General features: G+C 37.3%; 1 protein-coding gene across 3 annotated transcripts in view; it reads right to left on the bottom strand.

Moving 5' to 3' along the window:
• Positions 1–3,490: 3,490 nt before the first annotated feature.
• LOC134535919 (ras-interacting protein RIP3-like) overlaps positions 3,491–19,590 on the bottom strand; it is a 50,551-nt gene continuing 34,451 nt past the window's right edge. For all 3 annotated transcript variants that reach the window (XM_063375296.1, XM_063375297.1, XM_063375298.1), the window contains exon 7: positions 3,491–15,111. In XM_063375296.1, coding sequence (XP_063231366.1) covers positions 14,920–15,111 — 192 coding nt within the window. In that variant the 3' untranslated portion in view covers positions 3,491–14,919. The remainder of the gene's footprint in view (positions 15,112–19,590) is intronic.

The raw sequence follows: 19,590 nt of genomic DNA, 5'->3' as shown, positions 1-19,590 counted from the left end.
CACGACAGTGTGCGATAGTTGCTGTCACGACAGTGTCTGTTTACACTGGCATTAAGATATTATGCGATAGTTGGGAAAATGTCAGACCTGGTGCGTTGTGTGGCCCAGGTTTTAGTGGTTGCGATAGCTATTTCCGTTAAAAAAAAAAGACGAAAAAACAGTTGATAAGACATTGGTTGGCACGAAGAAACGAGTTGGGCGTTTCAAACACGCTTATAAAAGAATTAGCATTTGAAGACCCCAAAAGTTATGGATGTTTTTTATCCCACAAACAAGGGTGTTGGTATTTCTCGAGGAAACTAGCAATCTCAAATCGAGACATTGTCACAATCAAAATAACCTATAATAAATTCGACTATTGCTCGAAGTACTAGGAACATATGCACTCACACTATCACGATATTGATTTCAGTCCGTTTACACTACGAAAGTGCTGCGACAGTTGCAAGTACTGTCATGACAGTTACTACCAACTATCTAGCTCGACTTGATATCGCGATAGTGCTATCGCGACAGCGCGAGAGTAACTATCGTGCAGTTTACACGGTGAAAGTAGTGTGATATTACAGCGATAGTAGCTGTCGCGGTAGTAACTATTGGGATTTACTATCATCGTGTCAACTAGGCTTAAGATATATTAGTTTTATTGTATAGTTTTGTCAAAACAAGTGTATAACATGGGACTCTGCTTTCTTCTGAATGTATGAAACAAGCGGGGAACTGTGTGAAATTCCAGCCCACTAAAAGTATGCTCAACAAAATGAACAGTGCCAACCTCTATTTGTCTAGCACAGGAAATGATGACCCAGAGTCAGAATAATGTTAAATGCACAACCCCTAACTCACAATTTAGAGTATTTTTGTATGTTAAATTAACGAACATTTAAAAAAAAATTGGATTTTTTTACGAAAAAAATAATGCAAAAAGAGTGAATGGCAGAAATAATTGTATTGTTGTGAAATTGTTATTAATAATGTTTTACTTATGTAATCATAGGATTGTGAAAATTGTTTAGTTTAGATTTGTTAGGCTTGTAACTCAAATGTCAAGTATATAAAAATATTGTAGAAACACATTTAAACTTTTGCTTTTACAATACCATTGTGTACGAGATTTTTTGTGTGTCGTACGAGAATTTTCGCTCCTTGGTACGAGACATTGACATTTACAATCTGGCAACACTGGTATCGCCGCCTGCAAAAAAAAAAAAAGGGGGGGTCTCTCATCCTCCTCACCGAACTTACACCAAATACAGTATTTGCTTGCACTTCACTGTTGGAACTCCCGCGGAGGCCGACGTCGAAGATTTTATACCCGTTGGCCGTCTTTCTGGAACGAACTGGAGTGATGTGTCACGTCATTCCGGGTCGACCCGACGCTCGAAGCATCTAAGATAAGCGGCGCATTATTCACGCCACTCCACGCAGTGGCCCGCGGAATTCATTCCCCCATCAGTGGCGCCGTGTGGGGTCCCCCGACCCAGACTACGGCTGCGAGCCCCGCTCAGGTACCTGGCACGCGTCGCGGCCCTTGCCGCCCACGTTCGTAACACTGTTATCCGAGCCGACCTAAAGCACCATGGCTGGCAAAGACTGTAGAAACATTTGCCTGAGGAACTACAAAATTATCTAACCATTGTCCAATGATGTAATTACCTGGTTGCGTAAATCATGAAGTAATGTGAAGGAATTGACACTGAAGAAAGGCTGGATATCATACCAAGAAATGATACCACTGGGCCGACTGAAAATATTACTGTTTTCTTATTCTGTCTGTTGCATCAAAGATTTTGTTTATCTGAGGTTGCTGCTGTCCCCATTTAACTCGGTTAATGGAAACTCTACAGAATACTATTTTAATTAAAATCAATGGTGCAAAATATTTTAAAAAAAGACAACAGAGGCATGCTTCTTCAGCAACCATAAGCGTATTGTTACCACGGCACAAACACAAACCCCGGATGCTCGATCACAGTAGAGAGCAGTGTTATTCATTCTGACCTGTACATGCTTGCTTTTTGGTTGATGTAGCAGCTACTGGAATATAATTCTGTATTATTTTAGTGCGCCACATGTAAAACTGTTAACTCGCTGCTTACTTGTGAATGGATGTTATGAGTACACAGTGTGTTTACAAATACCTGATGAACCAATTTACGATTTTTTTGGGACCTTTAAATAAAAATTTTCTTACAAAGTATCCATACATAATAACTAAACCTAAATACTGGTAAATTCAAAACAAAATAAGACATGCGATTCGCAAGCTCTTACTGATTTTTAAGTTAGAAAGTTAAAACCTTTTGAGATAATTTCAACATGATTTAAGTAGACAGTATCAAAACTATTCATACTAAATTAGTAAATGGCTGCTGGGATATATTTTCATAACTTCCAGCACAAACACTGTTTGTTCTGAGATATTTTCCATGACTTTTGTGACCAGTAGGACGCCCTGTTACAGCATCCCTCTTCTTCTTCTTCTTCTTCTTCTAGACTCCGCAATGGTGGGTCCTGGTGCGTGCAGTCGCAAGCAAACACAGCACGACACAACACGGGATTCCCACTCCTTACAGGCCGCCACCGCAGCCACATAACGGCCGAGAAACATTTCAATGGTTCTTGCAGTATGTGAATTTTAATCAGTACCTCATTGGCTTCTGTGGTCGACACTGTAGACAGATTAGTTTTTACTGGTTTCTGTAGAATACATCAAAGATTAACTAAAATTGAAGCAGATTCTGTTCTCGTGATACACTTTGTACAATTCTATTTGTTTCAGTTATAAACTAAGTTTAGTGTAATTCAACAGCATTGAGATGGTTTTTTTTTTTAAAACTATTCCGCAGTGTTTCCTTTTTATTAGTGGTTTATTGGTACCGCTTGTGATAAATCTTAAGTGGTTTTTATTTAAATGAATACCCGTACCACTAGTGTTTAGTAAACAAACACAAACTTTGCCAAACCTAATGCCATGTTTTGTTGTAGTGAACAGAATTAAAAAAACTTCTCTCATATTTACTAACATAAGCCATGCATCGTTGTTACAGGAGAATGGTACAAAAAAAATTCACTCGAATGCTGAGGCATATGGTATGACACTGTAATCAGTTAAATGGATTGACATTAAATATTTTTTTTTTTATCAAGGCACAGTGTTTTCACTTTTTAACATAATGCACACATCTCTTTCCCCTCGTATAGCTAACTACATGCCACGGTACAGCTTTTGTTTACAGAGTTGAAGCAGGTTTCGTGGCATCATGCCAGACTTTTTTTTTTGCTTGTGGTGATTTCGAAGACATCCTAAATAAGGGATTGGTGTATAAGCTTGTCAATGTTGAATTATTTGGATTACTAAAACAAGGTACAAACCACTAAAAACATTTTTGCATTGAAAATAATCTAATGATATCATGTAGAACAATTAAAGAAAAATATATTATGAGTTATTATTAAAGGCCAACCTAGGAAAGGAAGAATGTTTCCATGTTTTCAAAATAAATTTATTACTAGTAATACAAACACTTGAAATAGTTGCACAAAAACATTTTCTGGGCAAAACCTCCTAACAAGTGAATATGGTAATTAATGGCAAGTGCACAGGTTGAAAAAGTTATCTAGGTTGAATATTAGTCAAGCTGAGTCAAGTCATCAACAGCTATGGGTTTTACAAAAATACATAGTATTTCGACTGAACATTTTTTGCGACCTTCATGGACTGAAGCAGTCAAAAATATAGCAGCTTTTCAACAAGCAATGACATTTCATTCCTACCACACTTAAACATACACAATTTCCAAAGACACATCGGTGAAATATAACAAATCTCTCTTCAACAATCTCATCTTAACAGTTAACATATTGCATGCAGCACAGCCTACGTGTACATACCGCTGTTCATACATGAGTATGGCGAAAAGGCATTTTCATAATGTGCATAAATCACAAGGACGTAATCAATCATGAAAGCGTATTTTGATTATTAAGGCATTTAGTTTATAGCACATGTGCTACCTTACAAATTATTTGCCATCACACTTATTCATTATTGCAGCTTTACCTACGATAAGAGCAAACCCACACAAACTGAACAAACTTCCTGATTAACAAAACTCATAACTCAAATGTCCTTGACACAACATTTGGCGACAAGAAAATCTGGCGTTTTACTAATTAATAGATTAACAGGATTACATAAGCTTTGAGTAAACAATAGTTTAAAGTACACTATAATATTATTTTTATTCGGCACTTTATTAATACCACTTCTTTGGTTTGCAATTCTATAATTTGACATCAACCTAGGGTATCTACTTGTGTTCGTAGATTTTCATGGGGATTTGTGCATTTGTGAACCTTGACCGCCACTGTGCTGCCCTCGCTCTTAGTTCGCTCAGTGTTTATCATACTTTTTCTTGCCACAGAGCAACTTAAATCAACTAGTTTTAAATATCATTGAATTAAATGTTAACTTTTCTTTTGCATTCCCATTCAAACTACACTGACATTCAATAATCAGACACAGCTGTGGTTTCCAACATGCCAGATGAAGGAGCCATTACTGTACCATAAAATAATTTTTTTTTAATAATTACTCTTCAGTTCTACAAAAACTAAGTACCTATGCTAACAATACAAAAATTTTGTCACAAAAACTAGAGTATATTCAAAGATGAATGCAAGCATTAATTGGCGGAACTAAAAATGTTGCTATAACTTTAAGGTAATCAATTTTTCTAATTGTTATCTTTAAATAGGAAATTAATCAGCAGTCAAATGTTAAAATCTCAACTTGCTAAATTTTCTATGATATTAATAAATTTTTTAAATAAAATCATCCATTTGCATGTTTTAACTTACTCGTACATGAACTATCACTTACACACTACATATTAAAATATATATAATGTTACACAAAGAGGTATACAAACACAAATAATTAACATTTAGAGGGGGATTTTTTTCTGAAAATATTTAAGTTAGCAGCCTAAATAGTGATATTTAACATAGGTATATTTTAGGACAAACAACACAACTTACAAAAATTAAGTAATCAAAGTGCAACTACAAGAATAATACAGTATCTCTATTTCACTGAATTTCAGGGAGGATATATCTTGATATCCTCTCCCTTCAGGCCCCTGCTTACCCAGGAACACAAACTGTGTGCAGGGCACCAGAAGAGAAAAAAAAACACTGTGATTTGAAAACTACTCAATGTATCAGAGTGATGCCTGTGTAAAATAAAGCAATTATTAATGTGCCCAGGACAAATGAGTAGTTCTGTTTCCGTGATTTGTTTTTTAAAGTGTATTTTTAAAAGAGTGAAAATGACTAAAGCATGTTTTCAGAACAATATTTAGGCATGAAATACCCAGCAGAGATTCTTGAGAGCACTCAATGGACTTGCATTACATCTTTATCTTCATTTCTCAGTTGTATAATGTTACTGTCACTACTCCAACTCATAAATGCCCAATGCACAACGAGAAAACTGTGCATCAGTCCACAGCCCCGCACCCATGACTAGGTGGGACCCTTAAACTATGCTCTTAATTAAAAACACAATGCCACAACTGCTTCTTTCAAAGAGCTTATTAACAAACTTATTAACAAACTACACTAACGCATTAAAGTCCCACATATCCTTCTTGAAATTCAGTACACTGTTCACATCACAATGAGTATGAAATCAAGCACACAGCAAAGGCATTTAAGCTGACGTCAGCCGGGGCTTCGCCCCATGAGCCTGGTTATCCTCCGTTTCCCTCCCCATCTCTATCCTGCCCGGAATTTGTACAGATACGTACGTAGTTGTGTGGGTGTTTGAATTGCGCGCCACGAACTGCCGCAAGAGGGCGGTTAGCTTCAGTGCTTCATACCACTAAAACACCTAAATTAATATTGTAAGCCTTTTTTTTTAACCCCTAAATAATGTTACGACAGGTCAGCCGAGTGAGTGTTCTTTTGTTCCTTAATTAAATAATTTTAATAAAGTAAGTGCAAGCACGGCCAATGACCTAGCGGGCGACGACGGAACTAATATGAAACTTTATTTAAACTGTTTTCCATGTACAAGTAGTTATTACAGAAAGTCTGGTCGTGGGTATGTATGTATTAATTTTGTAAGAGGTTCATGTTATTCTTTCTAATAACCTGAGGCACGCAGTCTTACAAATTATAACGGTAATTGTGTTCGGCGCGAAGGACGCCACAATCCTTGGCTTGCCTCAGTCTCCTTCAGCCGGCCGAGAGCGGACGTCTCTGCAAACACCCCGAGGACATCACTGTTGATTCACTGATAGGCAGCTCTGTATATTTAATTAATCTAAACCGTTTTATTATTATCCTCGGGGCCTCTCTCGGTCGGTGGGGCTGTATCTTAAATAGTTTTTATACTCCCAGGAGTTTTTTGCATTCTCTCTACGTAAAAGCTTGGGGCGGCCACGTGTGTGGTCCGCCTCCTCAATACGGTATATATAAATTCACGCCTCGGGCGTTTCAAGAGGGCATTAAAGTCTAAATAAATCAACTTAAACGAGTCACGTGTTGTTGTGTTTGGGGGCCACGTGGGTCGTTCCTCCAGTCAGCGGCATGTGGGACGCCCTAAAAGCCCACTGCGATTAGGTAGGAGCGTGCCCGACGCTGAGAGCGGGCTAGGTACAGGTGTCAACGCCGGAGTCAGGAGGGCCAATATCTCGCCTCACACGGGCTACGTGACGCCCTGAGTAAGAGTTTCCAGTCAGGTCCACGTGCCCACTCACGTGGTGGCGCCCACTATTTCCGCAATCAGTATAAAACGCAACACCGGTAGGCCCTCAAAGCCACAAAAGGAAGCTACAGCACACTAAATAAAATATACTGTTAGTATTATGTAGTTACATTTGTCAACTATCTGCAATATTAATGACAATGTTTAAATTAATGCTGAAAGTTCAGAATAAATAAGAATCTTGCACAATGATAAATAAATATTTCTAAATAAAGTACTCAAGAATAGCTTTTTTTTGTAGTTTTAGTTTAAATTTAAAAAAAAAAGTAGTCAGATTCAGCTTTTAAAATTACAAATGTACTGAAATTCAGCATTTCAAAATGTACATTAGCCAGATTATTAATTTTGAAATAAACTCTTAACAACCAAGAACAGCTGGGTTACCATCTCAAATGAAAGGTCTAGAAATTATTAGAACTTTACAATCAACCTCTACAGCTGGTGGTAAAAAAGAAGGTATACATTCCTAAACCCATATGTTACTTTATAGTCTGTAATAATTTGGGCTGAGTGAATTTTTTTTTTTTAGTGTAAATCAAATACGAATACCAAATTATTCTAGAATACAAATATCAAATTAAAATAATAAGAATGAGAATCCTAATAAAAAATTTGTTTTGACAGCATGTAACATCTTCTGAAATATTAGACAAATAATAATAAAGTGAAAGGTTGGTTAAGTCAAGTCAGTTCAACAATTATATGGAAAATGTTTGCTAAAATATTTAAATTATGAAATAAGTTGTTTTTTTAATAATGCAGCTAACTTTGCAATATGTATTGTAGTGGCCATCATGGCCACATGGAGGTGCAGAGGCCATGAGGCAGGAAGAAAAAGGTAGAAAAAAGATGGAGGAGATGTATCGCGTGGAATAGAGAATAAAGGTGTGAACAAGAAATAAAACATGGTGTCAGATGTGAATTGTGCTTGTGCCTAACGTAGATTTGCAGAGAGACATGGAGACTCAAAGTGCGGACGGGTCTTATAGGTTACCGGAGGTGCTGGACTTGTCATCAAATGTACCTGAGAATTGGAAAAGATTCTGACAGCGTTTTGAAATATTTCTACGAGCGTCTGGCAAGGACAAAGGAGATGATGGGTTGAAAGTGGCATTGCTGTTGAACTGCATCGGAGATGACGGGTTGGAAATGTTTAATACGTTTAACATTGATGAGGCATCTGGCAATAGTTATAAGCAAGTGGTAGATGCCTTTGAAGAGTATTGTGCGCCACAGAAAAATGTGATAGTGGAACGGTTCAAGTTCGGAAAGATAATACAAGTGGAAGGACAGTCATTTGACAGTTTCTTAACGGCGTTAAAAACAGCAGTCAAGACGTGTGAATATACAGATGGGGAGGCAATGGATCGTGATCGTGTGGTAATAGGTATTGGAGACAAAATGGTGCAAGAACGACTGTTACGGGAACCGGCACTGGATTTGAAGAAAGCTGTGGCGTTGTGTAAAGCAGCGGAGACAAGCAAACAACAGACGAGGATCTTGCAGGAGAGTGCGGAGATAACATCAGCCGTTAACTCAACAAGATCCTTCATCCACAACAGCCGCGGCCCATGATGCAATCATGGTGCGGTAATTGTGGGTATAATCATCAGAAGGGAAGATGTCCGGCATATAATAAAATTTGTGCGAAGTGTCACAGGAAAAATCACTTTGCCAAGGTATGTAGACAACGTGATGGGAAGGAGGGACTAAGGACGAACGAAGGTAAGACAGTCAACTCCGTGCGTGAGGTGCAGGATACTGACAATGATCGGCAGCGCGTGTACATAAGCTCAGTTGATGGCAGTACAAAATCAAGGGTGTGGTATGAACACATTTTAGTTAATGATAAGCAGAGGTTACTAGTAAAGTTAGACTCGGGTGCTGATGTATCTGTATTACCATTGGAAATGTACACAGAGTTAGGATTCAGTGTTGATGATTTGAAACAGACCAACACTGTCATTCTGTCATATGGAAATCCAGAATTTAAGACAAATGTGTTAGGAATTGGGGTCTTTCAATGTAAATCAAAAGGTATGGAGAGTAATGTAGGTGTGTCGTTTCTAGTTATAGATGTAGCTGGTCAGCCAGCATTGCTGGGTTTAGGGGACTGTGTTAAATTGAATTTACTTAAACGTGTCCATTTAATTAATAATGGTAGCACAAGTATGCCAATCATGCCTAAGTTACTTCATGAATATGAAGATGTCTTCTCAGGTCTAGGACGTTTTCCGTCCACATATAAAATTGTACTAGCTGACGGTGCACGTCCACACAGAGGCTACGAGGAGAGTACCGTATGGACTAGTTGAGAGGCTGAAAAGCAAGTTAGAGGAGTTGGAAGTGTTAGGTGTAGTTAAAAAAATTGGACAAACCAACTGAACGGGTTAATGCATTGGTAATTCTAGAAAAACCCAATAAAGAATTGCGATTATGTTTGGATCCAGTGCACCTCAATGCAGCAATACAACGGGAACATTTTGTCATACCAACAGGGGATGACATTGCAGCTCAAATGGCAGGCAACAGTTTTTTTACAGTGTTGGACATGAAGGAAGGCTATTATCAGGTACCGCTAGATCCGAGTAGTGCCGATTTACGTGTGTTTGGGACACCATTTGGCAGATACCAATTTTTGCGTATGCCATTTGGAATCAAGTCGGTCCCGGAAGTATTTCAAAGGAAAAATGTAGAATTGTTTGGTGACTTACCGGGAGTCCAAATATATTTTGACGATATCATAGTAGCGGGAAAAACTGAACAGGAACATGACAGCAGACTGGTTACAGTGCTAGAACGCGCTAGGAGATACAATGTTAAGTTTAACAGAAAAAAAGTGCAGATGAAAAGTAGTGCAAACATTTTGTGCAGAAGGTGTTAGACCAGATGAGGGGTATGTGCAGGCAGTATTGAAGATGAAGGAACCTCAGTGTAGGGGTGATGTATTAAGGTTTCTGGGGATGGTGAAGTATGTAGGGAAATTTATCCCCAACTTGTCTCATGTGTTCGCCCCCTTAAGGATGTTAACGAGGCAAGAGGCAGGGTGGAGGTGGGAGTTGGAGCACAAGGAGAGCTTTGAGAAACTAAAAGTGCTGCTGTGTAGGAAACCGGTGCTTGCATTTTATGATCCGAAAGAGGCTATACAGGTGTTTGCGGATGCTAGCAAAGATGGGCTGGGGGCCTGCCTAATGCAGAAAGACCACCCTGTGGTCTTTTCTTTACGCAGTCTTAATGAACACGAAGAGTGCTATGCACAAGTTGAAAAGGAGCTGTTGGCTGTGCAGTTTGCAATGTCTAAGTTTCACAACTTTGTATATGGCCATCACAAGGTTACAGTGTTCACAGATCATAAGCCGCTTGTATCAATCTGCAAGCAGGATCTGAACAAACTGTCGGCCAGGCTTCAACGACTGAGGTTAAAAATGCTCGAATATGATGTAAATGTTTGTTATCTCCCTGGGAAGTTGCAATACATAGCAGACACATTATCCAGGGCATGCATGGGACAACTGGAGCAGAATCAAGATATGGAGGTGACACGTGCAGTACAAGTAGTAGTAGACAACATTCTTGTAGCAGACAGGCAAAAACAATAATTAAAACACAACACACTAGCGGATGCGCAGTTAAATAAGGTGCTCCATTACATTAGAGAAGGATGGCCAGAATAAAAAGAAAGGGTAGAGCAGAAGGTGGAGATATATTGGAAAAACAGGGAGGCTCCATCTGAGTGGGAAGGAATAGTGTTGTTGGGAAACAAGATAGTTGTACCACAAGAGTGTAGAGCAGAAGTATTAAGGCAAATTCATGAGGGTCACATGGGTATTGAAAAAACTAAATCAAGGGAGCGGCAATTATATTACTGGCCAGGAATCAGTACAGATGTGGAGACATGGGTGAAACATTGTGCAACATGTGAAAGGGTCAGTAGGCAGAATTGCAAAGAGCCACTACACTCGTGGCCAATAGCAGAACGACCGTGGGATAGGGTAGGAGCTGACATTTTTACATACGGGACACAGTCACACTTGGTAGTTATAGATGCTTATTCTAACTGGGTGAAGATGCGGGCAATTAGAGACAAATCAGCATCTAGCGTAATAGGGGAGTGCAAGTCGATATTCGCAACACATGGTGTTCCAGATATGGTAAGTGCAGACAATGTACCATTTGGCAGTCACACATTCAGGCAGTTTGCAGAGCAGTGGAAGTTTGAAGTAAAACTCACAAGTCCAAATTACCCGCAGAGTAACGGGCTAGCGGAAAAAGGGGTGGGAATCTGTAAACAGATGTGTCGCAAACTGGGCCTGCACTCTGGGGATATCTGGAGCATGTTATTGAAGCACAGGAATACGCCACTCAAACATATGGGACACTCGCCAGCTCAGTTACTGATGGGAAGAGTTTGCAAAACGAAGATGCCAGTCCACTCAGAGATTGTACAGCAGAGGTGATCAAGCAAAAAATGGAGCAATCGGAGCGTAGTAAAACGTATTATGATAAGGGGAGTAAAAGGTTGCCAGTTCTAAAGCCGGAGCAAGAGGTCGTGATGAGAGAGCAGGTGACAGGTACATGGCAGCCAGGTCGAATAGTAAAGGAAAGTATATATCCGCGGTCCTATGTTGTGAGTGATAGGTGGGGACGAGAATTCAGAAGAAATAGGATAGATTTAAAGGAATCGGGAAGGAAACAGACCAGTGTCGATGTAGATATCGATGGGGACATGAATGAGTCCGATAAACAGACCAGTGTAGGTGTGGATAACAATGGGGAATTAAATGAGCCAAATATTGAAGAGGGTGAACAGGGAACCACCCCAAGCAAGGAGCAACCTAAGGAGAGGTGGACGAGATCGGGGAGATGTGTGCATAAACCTAGGTGGCTAGCAGAATATGAGTAAACACAGGTCTGGAAGTGAGAGGAGAGGAGTATTGTTATGTAATGAGTGATATTAGTAGTATCTTATGTTGCAGTAAGAGATGGTGAGGTTATGTAACATGTCAGTTAATAAAGTATTTATATGTTTGTTTGATGTAACATGTCATGTACTATAAGAGTAAGAGAGGGTGTGTGTCATCGGTAAATGTAGTGGAGTATTGTTATATGTATCACATAATGTTGAGTTATGTAGAGCTAAAGAAGTAATTGTAAAGGTGGAAGGATGTAATATGTATTGTAGTGGACATCATGGCCACATGGAGGTGCAGAGGCCATGAGGCAGGAAGAAGAAGGTAGAAAAAAGATGGAGGAGATGTATCATGTGGAATAGAGAATAAAGGTGTGAACAAGAAATAAAACAAACTTAACGTAACCTAATCTAACTAAACCTAACCAACTAACCAACCTTTCATTTCAGTTCATATTTGCTTATTTTCCACGACCTACTACTCTACATTTGATCCAGAAAATTTTTGTGAACCGCATTGTACTGTGAAATGCAATGCAACCAATTTCCAATAATCTTGATTTTTTTTTTTTTAATTTCTGTGATTAGTGATTAAATCAGCCCATATTTACATACTTAAACCCTAGTTATTCATGAGTTTTTTTTTTAACTGCAGCCAAGTAAATTTTACTTTGGTTCAGCAATATTACAAACACAATTTCTACTAATTTAATCTAAAATCTTAAACCATTATTTATATTTTTTATATATGTTTGAGTCACAACATCTTTTTTTGTCATAGATACATACAGCAAGTAAGCTGGTAGATCGATTGTGACCATTGATTTAGGTATACACTGTATACCTAAATAACTATGACATATAGCATAGGTCTTTTAATGGCCATTGTAATGGAGTGTCTGTTTTTTTTGTGGTGTTGTAGTAAATATTTGTTGACATTTATTTATTTCTTCCCACATCTGGTGCATGTGCCGAAATGAATACAAATAACATTATTTTTTCAAGTTATACATGCTGTGTTTTGAAAGGCTCAAGCAATTTTTCCATTACTATTTAGCAAGACAGTAGCAGGGAGGGAGGGGACCCCACTTTGAATATTTGTTACATGTTTAAAAGGTTGTTAATTGTTCATGTTTTTGATTATGAAATCCCATTAAAACATCTAAAAAGGGTATTTGTACAGCAGAAATGAGAATCTCAACAGTGAACATTGGTATACGACAAACTCACGACCTATGCTATGTAAAATATTTTTAAGCAAACAAATATTCATTATTTCGAAGTGTTAGTATTCAAGGTTAAATTGAATATGAAAAGTTTGGTGTTGGTAAATTTGAATATATGCACAGGCCTAATAATCATATATAAAAAAAACATATCATTATGTCCTATCATGATTCATGGTTAAACTTTAAAACAGATATCACCAATTGCTACAAACTGACACTGATAATCACAACCAGTTGTGTCTTTAAAAGCTGACATGCTATTTACAAAGGCTGAACTGTTGAATACAAAATTCCAAATAGTATCTATACAAGTTGTGTGACAAGCAGTACAAGAATATATGTAGGTATTACCCTTACAACATTTCAGCTGTATGTACATATTTATGAAAATACCTTTACTATCACCAGAAATCTAATTTTAGAGCTGAAATGTTTAGGAGACATTCCTTTACTTAGTTTTTAACAAACTTCAGTGTCGATTATTCCCACAAAAATTACATCCTTTTTATATATCGGTACTAATATCTACTGGCCACTGATACGGTTTGATTGGTGCAGAGCAATATCGAACTAGCCCACTAATATCACTAGTGCTGGTAAACAATAAAAGAACAATGCCTTTACCAGTTATGAAACAATACAAACAGAAAAGAAGACTATAAATGTATAAAATAATGTAAAAAAAAAGGTAAAAAAAAAAACATTGCAAAACTACATACAGATAGAGACAAGATTTTATGATATTTTAAAGTGAATATTCTTTTAATAGATGATATCAGTGTTATTGTATTAATTATACCGTAAATGTTTATTTAATAATATGATGTATTATTAAAACTAAAATACAATAGCATATTTCCTAAAAATGCTTCTTCTTTTTTTTAAAAGTGTAATTTTGAATACTATTTAAGCAGTATTATTAATAATAAGATGTTGGTCATGTGAATTTCTACGACAAAATTACTCAGGAAAAAAGATAAAGTCCGCAAGTATTTTTGTAACTTGAAGTGCATTTCAGAATTTGTAAGGTAGGAACACAGTAATATGTGGAGTGTTATCAATAAAGGAACATGATTCAATTTCATAATTCACTTGCTCCAGTCATATTGTTACTGACAGCAAACTAAAACATTTGCAATAATTTAATTTTTAAAGTTAATTAATACAATTTTGGCAGTTTGAGTAATGTTTTCCCCTGATATCACCACCAATACCTGATATAACCACCTAAATTAGCAATTACTGGCCACAGTATATGAAAAAATAATTTCAATGCAATTTTTAATACATACTCTGCTGATGTTAAGACATCATTTTATTACTAAGTATAATTATTAGCAAGCAAAAACACTGTTTTAAAGAAAAAATAAAGTCTCCTTTTTCAGATCTCTACGCGTTGTGCATTATTATGTTGCACAATAACAATAGGATGATAACCAATGCTACATTCACAAATTAGCTGAAAGTTTACCGAATTCTTAGAGAAATGTTTGCTTAAATATGCTTTTATCCAAGACAAGTATTAAATAAAACAACAAAGTTTTGCAAAAAATTTTTCGATCCCTTCGATACCTGTGCAGATTTCTTTGTTTCAGCTGAGAGCTGAACGTTGGTGGCCATCTTGATACCAGGTATTGTTATCAGAATCGCCCTAATTTCATTGTTACAGTAAATCCTTGTTAAGAAGTTTCTCAAGGCACTCAGGAATTAAAATTTACTAACTGGGAAATTATATTAAATTAATAAATTTTTATGTATTTACAGGTTGTGTGCTAGATTTTTTTTACACTTACCGTGCAGGAAATCTTATTAAGTAGGATTTTCTTAAGAGGATTTTTACCTGTGTTCTGTGGAGTAGGCATTGACTCGCATTTCCACGTTATTTCAGTTTTATCACGCGCCACAAAATCTTGTCCCTAAAAACATTATATGGCACTCGAAGACAGCGTCAGCTACATGGTGTCTGGGAACAGCTAGGACAGCCCTCGCTCGACTAGACGGCGTCTTCAGGCCTTCTTGACACCCTGCTGCTGCTGCTGCTGCTGCTGCTGCTGCTGCTGCTGCAGCATCTCATCCAGCCTCATCTGCTCCAGCTGCATCTGGCGCCTGAACGCCCCGAGCTGAGTGAGCTCGTTGTTGTGGCGGGCCTGCTGGAACCTGTCCGTCGTCTGTAGGTGGTTCTTCTGGACCGCTGGCACCTTGCGGGCAGCAACCATCACACAGACAACTATATAGTACATTCAGGACTCATCTCTAACCACTTTTGGAACTAACCATTGGGGGAACTAACCATTGGGGGGAACTAACCATTGGGGGGAACTAACCATTGGGGGGAACTAACCATTGGGGGAACTTACCATTGGGGGAACTAACCATTGGGGGAACTAACCATTGGGAGAACTAACCATTGGGGGGAACCCCCCCCACACACACACACACACGTAAGAATGGGACTGTAATAATGTGTTCACGGCTAGGCTTGTATGAATCTTCGACTAAGCGAAACAATCTAAGCTCTTTTTTTAATATTCAATTCAACTTCACCAGGAAATTCACTTGTATTCATTTTATTTGAAGCTTCAGTTGTGGTGCAAAGCTCTTTGCATCTGAAGTGAAACTTCGCTATTGTTGCAAAGATTTCAAACATTGGAATCTTAAGATTTGCTCATGAAAAAATATATTTTTTTTGTAACTTAAATGTTTTAGTTGAATGAAGTTGTTAATTAAAAAAAAATTGGTTGTCTGTAAGTCGGTTTACGGACGATAGTTTAACGTGACGTCATAACAAAACATTGATGAAATGATTGTTCCAGAAGAAAAGGAAATATCATATTCGGCCTGAGACTGAGCCGTAATAGGTTTTTGCAACCAAACCATTTAGACATTAAAAATATTATATTCTTTGAGGAAGAATATTTTTTTTTTATTTTTCTATCTTTTGTATGATAAAATCTACCTCTGCATACTTTTATGAATAAAATTGAATCATTTTTATTGAATTATCATAGTTTCAGATGTTATATATACCTTTATAAAAATTTTGTTCACAGTAGGGGAATAATATTATTTTGTTTTAATAACTCGATTTTATAACAAATATGCATCCCAAATACACCAAACTTATTTATAAGGTGTTACAATATTTTTTAAAACATTGTGCAAAAGATCCCGGTTGTAATTTGAATTATTATGTGTAACTGTAAAACACCATTGTTGGTTCAAACCGTATTTGAATATTCAACATTACTTTTAAATAACCGTACCGATTGTGCTGAAAATCGGTGGACGATCGTTAAATTACATAATATTAATAATTCAAACGACGAAAATATGATTGAAAAGTAAAATCGATGGTCGTTCCAATCGAGTGGAAGAGAGATGTCACGCATGCGTACAATGAGCATGAAGAGAGATGCCACACATGAGTACAATGAGCAAACAGGAACATCCGTAGTGGGACACTTTTTCGTGCGTGCAGCCGGCGTTCATCGATTTATTAGACGTTGTCACGTCAAAAAAAAAAAAAGTTGTCACGTCAAAAAAAAAAAAAAAAAAAAAAAAGGACTCTCTTCACTTTTAAGAATGCTCAATGTCAATATAAATATTATGCATGGTTATTTTATCCTTTTATTGAATGATGTTATAAGTAGGACCCAATTGGTTAATCACTAATCAATTAAATGATTACAACGTTTAATGGTTAATATTTTTACTTAAAACCTGTATTTTACAAAATAAGTGTAATACAGCTTTGCAAATAACAGTATTCGCAATTAGATTCAACTTAGTGAAAATTTTAAACATTTTAATTGATATTCATTTAGCATCAAAAAATTAATATTTGCACAGGACTAGTTCACACACTGATATAGATATGTATCAAAAGCTCAATTTTTTAAAGCAATGGCTGCTTAAACACATTTATTTTCTTTACTGATTTTTTTATTTACGCATTAAATTTTTGCCATGCTTAATAAATAATAACAGCTAAGAATCCAAAAATGTTAGACACAAAAGACTAACACATTAACATAAATAATAAATTATTTTCTTTTTACCTTGAAGGGACCTTGAAGACATTTATTTACTGCCCTAGGCTCGCTCACATTCAAACAGATTTTTTTTTGCTGTATTTAAAAAACATTTCTGGGTAGGCTGTATTTGGACTACAGCCTCCAGGGGTTTGTTTCATGTATTTCCATCGCGCTGAATGGGAATGCTGTGTATACAATAAATAAAAAAAATTTAAAAAAATCAATGTTCCCTTATTTTTTGACGTGAATTCTATGAACATCTTACTTGAAGATCGGGCGGCCATGAAAGAAAAATTGTGACACCAAACCGTGACAAACTCCACCCATCGTACACAACCACTTGCTTAACTGTCCAACATCAGAATTAACAGAGAGCATATCCAAATCCATTAGACCATTACCAAACAATTTTCTGAATTCCACATCGCTTCTCGCGAAGTAGACGGCTGAGGCTCGCTCGAGCGCAAATTACGGTACTGTATGTGCCTCGTTCGGGGGCTCGTTTTGCCCCACTGGCTCTTGGCTACTTTTTGCTTCGTTCGATGATACCTATGACACTTCTCTATTTTTAATTGCTTCTGCTTGGGCGATTTTGCATGTTTTCTTTCTTTTATCCAACATAACCCGTTGTGCGCTTAATAGCTCAAAAACCAAAGTTAGAAACTTTATAGTTATTCCACTCAACTAGTACCACTCAGTGCTAACTCACGAGAAAATTAAAGTTTAAATCATCAAACTGATCCAGGGCTGCCACCACTTTGAAAACAATTTCCTTGATTGAAATGTGAAATATCCTGTAATATCCTTGTTTTCAATATAAAATATCCTGTAAAATCCTGTACATTAAAAAAATACAAAAAAAATGCAATTTTTATGAAAATTATTCGATCATAATGTATGTAACTATACTTCAATCAAAACATCACAATTTTTAACACTTTATACAAGTATTTACACACACACACGTAGCCTGCACTTCACCACTGGCAGTATTTGGATATGTATCACTTTTTCAGATGTTTTGCTCTTCTCCTCATGTCTTCTGTTGGCTGGAATTCTGCCATATTCTTCCTAGAAGAGATATGCAACAAAGCATTTAGCATAGGCGATTCAAGACATGACCTGTGCGCTGTCTTGATAAGGTTAAGCTTACTGAATATCCTTTCCACCCCTGCATTGCTGTGTGGAAGAATAAGCATTGCCTTTGCAAGCTTACAGAGCAGTGGAAAACATGTTTTCCCATTAATTTCATACTGTGACACTTTATGCCAATACTTGTCAGGCTCATGTGTCTTAGCAGTACTCAATTCTGCTGGTGGATCCCACAGTGAATATGCAACAAATTCAGAATTCAGTTCATCATATTCATTGCTTGCGATGACATTCGGAAATGCTTTGGCCAAGTTTTCCACCTTTACCCAATCTCCAGACTGCTGTTTAGCTGGATCAAAAATGTCTATGTTCTTCAAAACATCATTCCTGAGTGGGAGAAGACAATGCAACTCTTTTGTACCCATCTCATAAAACTTACGAACACAATTGAAAAATTCTGTCTCTTCCTGTGAGTTTATTTGGTTATTTTCCAAATGTGTTCGTGTGGCATGACCAATGAAGATTCCTGCATTTGGAAGTTGGTTTTGCCTTCCAAAGTCAACAGCTGTTATATCAGGCGCTTGTTGAATTGCACTGAACTGAACAAAACTAGCGGTGAACTGGCGTAACAAGACACTCATTTCTGAGTATAATTTGTGCACATAAGGCCGTTCCTGTTGAAATAGAAGGTTAAATTTCAAGAAACGTGGTAGAGTTGCACTTAAAAAAAGAAAATACAGCTTTGCTGACTGTGAGTGCAAAATTTTTTTTATGCGCTGTACTGACTCCATATTACACTCTCTTGGTTCAATTTTCGAATCAAAATATTCTTGAAGTGCTGACCACTGTTCAAGAAGGCGATCAACACATTGCAGCATCGCAAGCCACCTGGTAAAACATGGGCGTAATATTTTATGTTCTGGTACATCAAGCAACTGCTGAATGTTTTTAAACTCATCTTGCCTTTTGCCAGATACTTTGAAATGTGTGTATACATCTCGGGTTAGCTGTTCACAAATGTCTGGCAATTCACTGCAAGCATGTGATGCAGCCAAGTGGGCTACGTGGCAAGTACAATGAAGGAACCACACATTTTCTTGCTTGCCTCGAATGCGTGACAATACAGAATTAAATTATCCTACCATTGACTTAGCTCCATCCGACGACATGCTAATACAATTCTGCCAGGGAATGTTGTCTTCTTCAAAGGAATTGTTGACAACATTAAACAGGTTTTCACCTGTTGCTTTTCCCCTAAGTGCAACTACAGTGAACTCTCCATATAGCGATTCTCCCTATAACGATACTTTCTCTATAACGATTGATATTGACATTAACGTTTGGTCTACCATAAGAACAACATATTTTTTCTCTCTAAATAACGATATCGTTCACTCTCTATAACGATGTATTTACTTAGAACACTAATCAAAATACAGTAAAACATTACGATAAAACCAAATTTCCAGTCGTACCACTTGACGAGCGATCGCCAGTTGGACTCAAGGTCAATGCCCGTAACCGGTTATTTCCAGTGTTTAGGCGAGGGGG

Source organism: Bacillus rossius, chromosome 10, assembly GCF_032445375.1.
Source record: "Bacillus rossius redtenbacheri isolate Brsri chromosome 10, Brsri_v3, whole genome shotgun sequence".
NCBI lineage: Eukaryota > Metazoa > Arthropoda > Insecta > Phasmatodea > Bacillidae > Bacillus > Bacillus rossius.
This window is presented reverse-complemented; position numbering and strand designations above follow the sequence as displayed.